General features: G+C 49.5%; 1 protein-coding gene across 1 annotated transcript in view; it reads right to left on the bottom strand.

The window, feature by feature from the left end:
• Positions 1-13,025, bottom strand: part of LOC108090900 — a 38,608-nt gene that overhangs the window by 10,502 nt on the left and 15,081 nt on the right. The window contains 1 exon segment of the mRNA XM_043208119.1: positions 1,670-2,662. Coding sequence (XP_043064054.1) covers positions 1,670-2,021 — 352 coding nt within the window. The 5' untranslated portion in view covers positions 2,022-2,662.

Below are 13,025 nucleotides of genomic sequence, written 5' to 3'. Positions count from 1 at the left end.
TGCCGTCTTGCCCTCCTGCCACGCCCCCTGGCCTTGGGAGGGGCTTAAAGGGGGATGGGGGTTGTGTGAGGGGTTGGGGTGGCAGGGCTCTCGAGTCGGAAGCCTCGAGGGCGCACTTCCCCGGAGATCATCCACCCAGCAGCCACCCAGTCCCATCGAGCAAGGAGCAAGTTGCCAGAACAAAGCCGAAATCAAACGCTTTTCTGTGTCAATCTTTTCACTTAATCGACCGATTTCGGAAAATCCCCTCTGATTCAGAACTGAAGAGTTATAAGAAACTAATTGGCAATGAATAACAATCCGAAAGTAGTATGAACTTTTAGTTAAGCATTTTATACTTGATCTTCGGTGATTGAAATTGATTAGAATCAAGAATCAGACAGCAAGCAGCAATTTGAAGACAAGAAAGGAAGCTAACTTTGGCAAGCCGAAGCTTACATAGATTCTCTTGCAGTCATCACAAATGTAAAGCAAAACAAAAAAGGCAACAAAATTAAAAATTAGTAACAAAAATTCAACAAAAATCAACCAAAAAATAAAACATTAACTAATAATGTAGTTGGTTACAGAATTTAAATAAAAACATTTAGAGGTTGTCACTTCAAAATCGGATATAAATAAGAAAAGTAATGGGCTTAGGAGTAGTTAATATGGTAAATTTTCAGTAAGTTGTAAATTTCGGAAAAACATAAAATTCTTATGATTCTAACTGACTAAATTTTAACTAAAAGATTATGGGTTGTTTTTCTGGATTTAATGAGATTACCTTAAGACATGGCTGGATGAAGCTTTAAAGCAGGGATCCTGTTGGCTCTATTTACCTCTGAACAAGACTAACCCTTAAATCGCGGAGCCCTCGTTGAGGCAAGTAATAAATTGCCTGTGATATAAGGGCCAGGCTGCAAGGTGAGACGAGTGCAGCACATCATTAGGATCTGCTGCTGGGCCATCGAATTAATCATACGCCAGGTGGGTCGCCTCTGCCGCGGATGAGCTCGAGTTAATTGGTTTATTTATTATGTGGAATTTTAATTAAATAAACATCAGCTCTAGAGCACACGCACGTGCCGCTGCGTCGGCGGAATAGGAGTCCTCCTGGGCCTCCAATCGAGTGCCACTGGCAGGTGCGACAAGTAATTAATTTCTCATAAATCAGGCCAACAAATAGAGCTCAAAATAGTTGCGACAAAGCAGTCCAATCGCATCGCATTTGCGGAAGGAAATTAAATGGCCGCGCCCGGCCAAATATTTGGCTATGCAAATAAATAGCTGCGAAAATGAAATTTAGCCGGCCTTTTGTTTGGATTTCAGTGGGGAGGGGGGCGTGTTTGCCAGCACTTATAATTAAAATATTTGTGCTGGCTCTGCTCCTGCAACCGCTACTATTTACTTGGCATTATTGGGCGATAACAAAACACTGTCGCTTTAATGTCCGAATTACTTTGCCAATTTGCAGGCAAATCAAGCGTGAAAAGCTCGCCGAAAATTTACGGGCGATGCGGCAAAAATGTGGCGGTCATAATAATTTATGCGGAAATTCGTGCGCCGCCAGCGAAGCGTTAAAATATTCGCAGCACTCTCAAAAAGATTGCGATAGCTGATTATCGGGGGTTATATAGCTTATTCTAGTTTATAAATAAGTTGAATAGGTTCCCAGTTCGATGCTCACCTGTAATGATCCAGAGCTCCCGCAGGCAGTCCTCGCGGCTCTTGGCGATGGCCGCCGACTTGCTGAGGTCCTGCGGCGCCTCGAGAAGCGGGAAGATGAGGGCGCCCAGCACCGAGTAGCCGACGACCAGGAGCACCAGCCCGGGCGTCGAGAGCAGCAGCTTGAGGAGGAGGCCGCAGCAGCGCCGGGTTCCGCTGCCCGGCTTGGCGGTCAGCGAGGCGGTGGTCCGGGCCCCCACCTCCGATCCTCCGGCTTCCGCCGCTCCGACCTCCGCCGCCGCCTCGTCGTCGTGGGAGAGCTCCGGCTGGGGCTCCCGCTGCTTGGCCTTGATCGCCTGCTCAACGTCGGACATGATCGCTCTGCGCTCAATGGCATTTAGTGGCCACCTGCTGCTCCCCTCCCTCCGCGTCTTGTTTCCGTATCTGTTTCCGTTTCCGTTTCCGGTTACGCTCTCGCTTCCGCTTTCGTTTTCGTTTTAGTTTTCGTTTCCGTTTCCGTGTTCCCGTTCCCGTTGCCTTCGCCCTGCAGCAAGCACTTCCGTTCCCGCTGGCGGCAGAGCCCCTGATTCATGGCTTCGGAACCCCTGGCTCACTAATTGCAACAGCGATTCCTCATCGTTCGCAATGCCGCTTTGTCCTCTATGTCGGCCCTATATCGCCCCTATATCTTTGTGCCTTCCCGCCTGTCTGTCGCCTGTCTTCTGTCGTCTGTCCGCCTGTTGCCTTCAGCAAGCGTATTATGTTTTAAGCTGTCGTTGACTCGTTTTTGTTGCAGTTCCTGTTGTTGCCGCAGTTGCTACTGTTGCTGCTGGCTGATGATGTTGCTGCCTCAGATGTTGTTGCTGCTGTTGCTGCCAATGTTGCTGACGTGGCGTTTAGCATTGTTCCCGGTCTGCGCACTCCGTGGAACCCTCCTCCGCCCAGCCGTTTGTACTTTTAAAGTTGTTGTGCCAGTTTGCCCGCTCCCTCCTCGCCGAAGTGCAGCCTGTAGTGCCTGTAATTGAAAACATTTGTATGCTGTAGTCGGTATTCTCATTGTTGCAGTTGCAGTGGCAGAGGCAGAGGCAGTTGCTGCTGCTGCAGTAGCTGCCACTGCTTCTGCTGCCGCCTCGCTGCTTCCGTTGAAGTGCACTTGGGAGTAGGTTAAGCGCACACAAAGTATAGCGCACTAAATTTGACACTTCACTTAATCTAATTAGCCACTCTTTAAGGCCCATAGCTTTCTGTTCTTGCCAGGTGGCCAGCCTCGTGTACAAAATGGCAGACGAATGAGTATGTTTCTCCAATGTTGATTGAGGAGCAAAAAGTAGTTTACTGATAACAAATAAGAGGTAATTAGTTAGCGTTTTTTGCGACTCTGAACCAAAATACGTGACTGCATTTACTTAGCAACACAATGGGATTGTGGTAATTGGATTGTTAATAAATCTGCATTATTGGCAAACACGATTTAAATATATAAGCAAAATCCCAGAAAGTCATTATTCCCCTTCGAACTTTCTTCCGCTCCATTTGAATATCGATTTCCACTCCGGAGGGAGCTTAAATCTGCACCACACATGGTTAAAGCCCCATTTAACCAGACTGGCCCACAAAGAGCTCATTATCGGATCCCATCGATTAGGCCATAAAATGATAACAATGCGGAGTCCGCACTGCCAGCGCGTAATACAAATTGGGCGAGGCGGTGGAGAGTGGCAAATTGAAATCCGTCTGCCGGAGCACCATCTGAATACCCACATGGTTGGTTCCTCCCACTGCCCCGATTCCATCCATTCAGTCTTCACACATCAAAGTCCATAATCGTAATGGAGCTGACTTCGTGGGCGGCTGGGTAATACGCTTAGGATATTTAGACATTGAACCAATTAAAGCCGGGAAACCCGGAGATTAGTTATTGAAGCTCCCTGGGAGAATCGGGCGGCACGCAACATTCATCGATGTGGGGAATCCGGGACGAGGAACCCCGGGGAAAACATTTATTCTTTTGTAGCCACCCTTTGAGGCGAAGAATGGGCGTCTTCGGCTGGCACACGCAATTTACTTAATTGGAAAATAAAACAAGCCGAGACAGAGACGGGCACTGGTTTGGATTGGGGTTTGGCTCGGGGCTTCGGATTGCGAGTTCAGGATTCCGGATTTGGGGCACTGGAGCTGCGCCAAGCCGGAAACCGTTTGGCTGCAGAAACAATGGCCACTCGAGCAGCCTTTTTACGGCTAGCGCGCATAATTTAGTCCAGCCCACAACGGGGCGTATGAGCAACGAAGCAACAAAGCAACAAAGGACGAAGGCGCCGGCTAATGCAAAATTAATGTCAATCGCTTATAGAAAGCCCCCTCTCCGGGGAAATGCCAATGCCCTCTTAATTGTGACCTAACATTTGAACTCCGGCGGGGACACGCACACATCTAAGCGAGCGAAGGACACTGAGGCAGGAGGAAAAGCCAGCCGGAAAAGCCAGAAAAGCTGGAGAGGGCAAAAGGCACTGGGAAATGTCTGCCGGAAGTTATCCCTTTTAGCCAGATTGAAATCAGCTTACAGGCGCTCCTTAATTGAAATGTTTGCGTTTCACTTTAATTAAAGCGTTTTCAGCCTCGCAGCTGACAAAACCCTTTTCAGCCGGGGAATATTCTTTCCGTTTTGTATTTCATCGGATTCATTCATCCCACTGCTCCTCGCCTCGTTCTTTTTCGCACGTCATTTCATGAAGTTCCCGCCAAAGTTTTAATAGTGAAGTACATCTGCAGGCAGGGATAACGTGGCCAAGAGCTCCTCCTCCCTCTTCTTCACCTCCTCCTCCGCCTTATTTCCATTCATTTCCTTCGCTGCAGACTCGGCTTTGTGCATTATTTATTATTATTATTTTTAAATGCAATGACAACAAACGCAGTTTAATTACAATTTTCAACTCATCAAATGCAGCAGCCGCAGAGGAGGAGCGGAGCAAGCGGAGGAGCAGAAGGAGCAGAAGGACATCCAAGGAAAATGGCGCTAATGGCGCTAACATTTCTCATTCCGTCCGCCCTCCGGAGAGTAGGAGAGGACAGCTTGGCTGTTTTTAAATGCAATTTCGCCTCATAATTTTATAACGCGACCGGCAAGCTCTTCTCCAATCCGCTTTCCGTCCCTGGAGAACCCCCCTTCCCCTCCCCCCTCTCCATTCTCTATTCCCCCTGCCATCTGGTCATTGGCGATTTAATTGCATTGCTGACACTTAGCAGCCAGCGCTGAAAAACCCGCACAAAAAGGACAAAAAGGACATCGTGGCGGAAAAGTACATCGTGTTAAATGAGCAAATTGGGAGGAGGGCGAATGCAGAGTTGATTTTTTGATTCGGACCATATTTGCATGTTGGCTGTTAATTGAGGGCGAATCGTCAACACTTTTTTGGCGATTTGCCATTTTTTGCCATTCCGTATTGTTTTAACAACGATTGCCTTTATTTATTTCTAGGGTAAAGCGAATTTAAAATAGCAACTGATCCGAATCGAAATTTAAAACGTGACACAAAACTAGATAAATTAGCAACATATTAGAGCAAACGCAGGAGCAGCTTTATTTATAAGCAGCACAATAGAATTGCGCAGTCAAGTGCCTATAATGAAAACTAAATGCTCCAAGATTAGTGGTCCGCCGGAGGGAGGGGTCCGATAAGGCTTTCCCGAGTTTCCCATCCAGTTTTCCACTCTTTCGGAGCCGTAAAAGCACTGGAGCGTGCGCTGAACTTCGGCACATTAGCCGAGAAGTGCGGAAAGTAGTTGGTTTTATGCTCCTATGGCCGGAGGTGCGAAACAAGAAGCGGCGGCCGGGGATCAACAGATTCAGATGGGGATTTCCTCGGGAAGGTACTCGAAAGTACAACCAGTCGGGGGGAGGGGGAGGGGGAGCGGGAAATTCATACGATTATGATTATGCAATCGAGTGCGGGAAACACTTGGGCGCCGCTCGTAACTCTTATTAGGACCAAAGGAACAAAGGCCGAAAAAACAGCGAGCCAAGTGGCTGGCAAGTGCAGGCCAGCGGATGTTGTGTGCAGGAGCCGGGCTATAATGACCATGTTAATGCCCGGCACAAAAGTGCACTGAGAGGAAACGAGCGAGATAAGTAACGAGCCCGAAAGCGCATCTCGCTCCCCGCTCGCAAACTTTTCCCAGAACAAGTAAACTCGGAAAGCCAGTGGAAGTGTGGAGCTGTGGAGCTCTCCTTTCCCGGCGTCTTGGCCGCTTGCTCGTTCCTCATTAAACGCACTCAAGTCGCTCGCAACAATCTTAATTATGTTGTAAAGTCCTCGGCCAGGAGCTCTGGAAAAACATCCCGGGGATCGCAGTGGCAGAGCTCTCCTTTCAGCTGGCCGGCAAAACTTTGGCCGCGCTGATTAGTTTTTCGAGTGCCTGCAGTGCAACGCGGTCCGCCATCGGAGTTTCCACTCAGTCTGTCATCCAGTCAGCCAGTCAGTCAGTGGGCATCAGTGGCAGGGCGCTGGCAACTTTTCCGGGCGGCGTGGCAGAACAACAAAACTCATTAAAAACTGCACAAATGCAACGTTTGGCCCATAAATACACGGCAGAACCCTGGGAAAAAATGGGAAAGCGGGGTGAGGGGTGATGGGGGTTGGCCAAGTCGAGCGGGAAAATGCAAAACTGCCCAACAAATGCACAATAATTAGAAGCAAATTTAAAAGTCGTTTGGCTGCTAATGAAGGCTTCCTTTGTGCCGGGAAAGCTGAATGGTTGAATCGCAGGGCGAAGGCTGCGAAGATGTTTCTGGCTAATGGCCAAAATTGGTTCAATCAGCTGCTGAATATCATAATTGCAATTTCGAGTGAATAGGGTTGAGGAAGGTAACTAAAGTTACGAAGCTTAACAATGTTCGCGGAAAGTTTTTATTACACCCTGCCAATTAAATTTTAAAGGTTTAAAAGTGAGTCTTAAGAACAGATTTTCATTACAAATTAGGCCGCAATTACTGTGTTGACAAGGCTGGGTCTTAAATAATTGGCCCGAGGGCAGCTGGCGTGCCATTCACAGGCTTCTTAATCAGCCATCGGAAAAACCTGAGCCTGATAGCTGATAGCTGGGGGCAGAAGTCCGACATAAACTCGTTACTCCCATAATTAAATTGTTAAACATCAGTTCGGCTTTAATTGACAGTCGTCGAAGGCGGAGCACCGACTCCGGGCACCGGGCTCCGGAGGACATCGTCCTTTGGCCAGCTCAGCGAATTCCTTAAGTGCCAATTTAGTGGCAATTTGCCTTTGTCTTAACTCTTTTCGGGGAGGGGCTCAAGACTCGGTTACGTTGGGCGCTTGTAGTACAACACAATTTAATGTTAATTAAGCAAAACGTTGCCAATGGCAGTTTGCAGTCACACCGAGTTCAAATGGTCCAGAGGTCCTGCTCCCTCCCCTTTCCCTTTTGCACCTCCTCTTTTTTGCTTTCCCGCTTTCCCGATTTCCCCCTTTTCCACATTCCCTGAATGTGTAAACAAATGTTTGCCCAGTTGGCTTAATTGACTTTGCCGAGTTAAAGCAAAAAGTTTCCGCTCACTCTCTGCCGCTCTCGGCTGGCATAAACGAGATAAAAGAACGAAATTAAATCAAATAAAATCGAATTGTTAGCCAATTGAGCGGGGGATAAGACTGCCCGAAAAGAGGAAAAAGGAAAAGTGGAAAAGCGGAAAATGGCAAGGGCATGCATAAAATGCATGCGAAAGGATGGCGGCGCAAATTTGCATAAAAGCCCGTGGCACGTAGTCAGCTTTGATGTTCCGCCCTTTGCCCCCTGACCCTTGACCCCCCCGTAACTCGCTCCCGGAATCACGTCTATATAATGCCGTTCTGAATGCACTTTACGCGCACTTTGTCTCAGGTCCCGCCGCCATTAAAAACATTCCAGATCGTAGCTAATCCCCTGATATGTGGAGTGTCGTGGCGATTTGCATGGATATGAAGGGATCTCTTCCAGCGGTTGGATTAGTTGGCTGGGCCTGCACATCCTGCACCACTCCTGCGCCACAAAAGCGGGCAGAAGTGCCGCAGGCCGAGCACCGCAAACCGACCGCCGAGTGTTTTAATTGAGCCAACTAACGCAGACATGTGCCCAAATTAAGCGGCCAGACTCCCGAAGCGAGTGTGAGTCTGGATGCCACCGAATGCAATAATGGGTCTGGCCACTCAACGCTCGGAAACTGGTCTACATAAACGGGGCTCAAAGCTGTCAACAACGGATCCCGGGGATTTTCCGAACACGCAAAGCCCGGCGTTGCAAACATTAATGATTGCAGAACTCCATAATCGCTGTTGAAGCCTAAAAGCAAAATGAATCGAATTTAATACCACAGGAGATACCTACTAATAACTTATTTTTAGGGGGATTAATTTCCAACGAATGCTGTTGTTACACAACACAACTAATAACCTTCTTGTGAATTTGATTTCACAAGTTTTCCAGCTTCGCAACTTAATTCCCGGCTGAATGCTCCGATGACGAGTGTAACTCGGGGGACTCCCATCCTTTCCCCCGCAACGATTCCCGCCTCACTCTCCCCCGACTATTGTAATTGCTTTGTTTTGCTTACTAATTGTTTGTGGCCTGGACGCCAAATTAACTTGGTCACGTGGCCGGCGGAGATTGGCGATTGGAGGGGAGTGGCGGGGGATTGGCGGGGCTGCGGCTCCTTGAGGCGAGGAGCGTTATTGATGACATTTCGCTCGGTGTTTGGTATTAATTTGACGCACGAGTGGCGCTGCTATCAGCCAGTGATTGAGTGCTAATGGGTCTGGCGTGGTGGGGAGCGAAAGAAATCGGGTGGGGGTGCGAATCCAGGACCCTGGGACCTCGCTGTGGGTGGCAACATGCAGGCCGGGTGACCTCAATGCTCCTCTGCTGACCAGCCAGAGCAAACAGAACGCGTTTCAATGCGTTTCGGAGGGCGGAGAACACATGTTTGCCGAGGGCTGGCTGGTTGAAAGGGTGGAAGGGTGGCAGGGTGGAGGGGTGAATGGGGGCTGTGGCCACCCACAGATGCAAACACCGAGATATGCACACACCACACACCTAGCTCACACCCACACACACACGCAGATTGTGGAGCAAGTGTGTCATGGACATGGCGAGGCTGGCTGGCTGGCTGGTTTGTTTTGGCGGGAGGGGAAACACGTGTTCCAGCGACGATGACGATGACGATGATAATGATGGCAGGCGGGCATTCCATAGATGGCTGCCTGGGATTGCTTTTGCCTTTGCTGCTGCGGCGGGGCTGTAAAAAAGACGCACACTAAAACGGCGATCCGAAGGACAAACAAACACGGCCACCGATACGTGTAGGATGCGCACACAAACCCACCGACGAGTCCATCGCAAACACTCGCCTCTCATTTGGCGCACTTGAAGCCGTCGGGCGGCTCGCAGTTATGCGAGATTGCAATTATGATATAGAACACCGGTCGCAGCTGGAAATGGGCCCAGATAGCTGAATGGACCTGGCCGGCATTGTCTGCGCTCCCGCTGAATGCCGCGATGCCCGGAGCCTCAGAAGCCAAGAGCATAGCTGATGATTGGGCCAAGGTCGTTTCAGATTCGCAAATGTGCCAGTCGAAGATTAGGAGGATGTCGGCTAAAGACTGCTTTTGAAGCCCTGCAAGCCAGGAGATTATCCACAGGGTCATCTTGACTGTGAAATAGCCAGTTTGCTTTCTTCTGGCAGAAACTGCATTCGGATGTGTTTTGATAACTCAATGCTCAAGTGCCCGAGCTCACCATCTCGTAAGCATGGTTAACCAACCAGCTTGCCCTACTTTTTCGCTTAGTTATGCATAATTGGCAGAGGGAAACGACAGGGGACTGAATATTCCGCGCAAAATCACTTCCGTTGGCCAACAATCGATTGACCGCCTTCGACTCATTATCCTCGCTAATCCCTCGGCGCTCTCCTCCTGTCAGTTTCAGGGGGTCCGGAGTTCCCGAGTTCCGGGTCGACAGGGCCAATTAGGGCTTGAACTTGAGTAGACCTCCGGTCAGCCGGAAAACGGACAACCGGACAGCCGGGGAGAAGTGACCCCAATCCGCACGGCTGTCGCCCGTCGTCCGCAGTCCGTTGTTCCGATGTCGGTCCGTCCGCCGACCGTCTGTCCACTTGAACCCTGCCAAACTGTCGGAGCGTTAATTGAGTTTGACACTAATGAGCGTGCAATCGCTGCATAATTGATTTACAAACGGCGGGCCATCAGATGCCACGCCCCCTGCTGTCTGCAGTCGCCCGCCCCAGTTTATGACTTTGTTGCAGTGCGCCTAATTGGGTCAGGCAAACACAAACACCACCGCACACAATGGCGATAGCTCCATGGCCGACTTTTGGCCGGCGAGGAATTAGCATTCCGGCTGAAGCAGCCGCAAACTGAAGGGGACCGACCGAAAAATCTGGCTGCCAATGTAGGCCGAGCATCGACCCAGGATCCCAGATTGCCAGGATGCCAGGATCTGGGACTCGCAACAGGAGTTGCCACAAGCACTAATTCCACACAATTCGTAATTAATTTGAATTAATTATGTGCCACTTTCCACATGCAGCCGGGGCAAACACGCCGACGTCGCTTTCCGCAAACATCACGTGTGGGCGGAGAGGGCGGTTAGGGGGGCGTGGCTGGCTAGCGGTGGCGGCATATTTCTAGACTCAACTGCCGCCGCAAATCTGCCGCAGAGGCGAAGGGATGCGGTGGGCGTGGCAGGTGGTTTGCCTTGTTTGCTGCCTTGGTCTCCATTTATCTCCTCTGTTTCGTTGCCACTTCCTATTTTCAGGCGCAACTCGAAGCCAATGGAAGAGGAGCCAAAAGGAGCCTAAAGCATTGGGATTAACGAAAGTCTGGGGATTCCACGCACCAGAACTTCCCATCTGGGTAAGCCTTTGTTAGGGGGACACATCCCAAAGTGTTCGAAAACATCGTAGGAAGACTTTGCTAGTGGCAAGAGAAAGCTGAACTAACATTGAGCAGTCGATATAAATATTAAAGGTAGCTCTTTAATAAGGACAACAAAAGTGTAAATGCACTTCATTCAAAGTTAAATTTAATTCTCATGTCTTTTGTGACAGAGTTCCCTTTGTTCGGCACTTGTACTGCACATTTAGGGAGGCTCTGTGAATTACAGCTTCAAAGATGGCCAATCTCCTTGGCATCCGAAGAATAATTGCCGCAATTCATTAGGAGTATTCCTTAAACGCCGTATCAAGTGTCCCGATGGAAGTGGCAGCCGTCGGGCGATGGCTCACGTAAGCCGTAATCTCGAAAGCATCGAGCCAGGGACTTTGGCACTTAAGACAAGTTCAAACAAAAACACACACATCCATCCAGCCAGCCAGACATAACGTACTACGAGTATAATCACTGGGGCCCACGTGCTAGGCAAATTAATTTGGATTCCGTCGGTGAACTCGCCCAAATCGGAAAAACAGAGCGCTGGGAAACCTCAAAATATCTCTGCTCCCGATGGATGGAGATGGAGATGGAGAGTTTTCCGGGCGGAGCGTTGACAGCAGAAATTTAACGCTCGAAATGCCGAACACACAAATATTTTGACATTCAAAGCACAGATCCTAATACACATGAATATGTACACAGCTGTGTGGTGGTGTCCTTGCTCGCCTGTCCTCTGTCCTCTGTTCGGTGTTCTGTGTTCTCTGTTCTCTTGGCGTGGCAAATTTTCCATGAAAATTGCATGAATTGCAGATTTTTGTTGCCCCGTCCTGTTTCCGTACGCACGAAATGCGCTCCGGCCGGAGCGATGGGAGCCGCCTTTCGCCGGATCCGGAGTCAAGTTGCGTGTGCCGTAGACATTTTTATGGCATGCAGCGCACTGCCAGATGGCAGCTGCCGCCTCCCACTTGCCACTTGCCACTTGGTACTTGCCACTTGGCGCAAGTGGGGAGCGCTTTGCTATATAATAGAATTTGCCAGAAACGTGACTTTAACAAGCTCCCCGACATGTAAATACATAAACACATGTGCATGGCTGTCAAACGGCGCGGAGGAATGACTTAATACACTGCAACGCTGATATGCGGACAATGCGGCGTATGCGTGATGTGCCAAGAAGCGAGGCAGCGGATCGGGGGAGAGGGGCGGCGAAAAATGCAGCGACCACAGCTCAATTAGTTTTCGGCTCCGAGGGAGGGCCACAGGGCGTATGATTAATGTGGTTTCTATTCAAATGGCTCCGCCCGAAAGTATGCTGACATAGAGTGGCCGACACTTGTGGCGTTCCATGTGGCGGCAGCATCGAGATACCATTCTGGAATGCAGCCAACTCGAAAGCCCTTTATTCATCAGATTCTCGCCTGTGGTTCTGGCAACGAGTTGCGGCCTTCCGGATCACAGATAGCAACTAAATTGCACTTCGCTCCAATTACTCTGCCGGCCAGGTAATCCGGCTAATTGCCACACAACTAATTCGGAAGTTGCCGCATCTCGATGTGAAAGTTGCGGCTCAGATTCGTGTTTTCTGGCAGGTAGCTTGGATTTAATTAAGTTAGCACGGATAAGGATCAATCGAGATGGCCGAGTCGCACCCGAAAACGAGGCCCCAAGGAGGCATTCCGCTTCCCGAAGAGCCGGGTTTAAGTCATCAATTTTTCATCTCACTCGACTGCATAAATCAACCCGACTGGCAACCTGCCACGTGCCTCCGCCGTATGCCACATGCCACTAAACAGCAACTAAGGCCGTTGTAACAGCCACGTTAACCTGGCTCATTGTCTGCGCGACATTTGTATTTGTTGTCCCAATCCGCTGTCCTTCGTCCTGCGTCTTTCGTCCTTTGTTTTATTGTCCAACAGTCGAAGGCAGTAAAATTTAATGCCGCCGAAGACAATTGCGTGCCGCGGAGCATTATGGCCACGGCCTGGATTTGACTTTTGGCCAGGACTGCGTTAGTGGCTTGTCACTGCCACTTCGCTATTTGCTTAGACGAGATTTATGCGCTGCTAGCGCCTGATAAATGACTGGGAAAACTTGTGGGAGGGCCTCACTTTTTGTCAAATGGAATACGAGTACGAGTACGAATCGGAGCAGAGCTCGTTGGCCATAAATTCACAGTTCGCTGCTGCTCTGTCATTTTCTCGGCGGCCGAGTCTCGTTAAAACGCCAAATTAGCCCGGCAAATTAGAGAAATTCTAGATAATTTCCGTAATTGCGATTGTCGGTGAGTTGACCCGGCAACCGGGAGGAAATTAAATATAGTGACCAGCCGAAAGGGCTAATTAAATGGAAAACGGGATAACAAAACAGGAGACACGGAATTCAGTTCCAAATGTGAAGATCCAGACAAAAAAACCTGAAAACTAAAACAAATAAATCGCAGAGGGA

The sequence above is a fragment of the Drosophila ficusphila genome, unplaced genomic scaffold (assembly GCF_018152265.1).
Source record: "Drosophila ficusphila isolate 14025-0441.05 unplaced genomic scaffold, ASM1815226v1 contig_414, whole genome shotgun sequence".
NCBI classification, from domain to species: domain Eukaryota; kingdom Metazoa; phylum Arthropoda; class Insecta; order Diptera; family Drosophilidae; genus Drosophila; species Drosophila ficusphila.
Note: the sequence above shows the minus strand (reverse complement) of the source record. Positions and strands in the feature narration are given on the sequence as shown.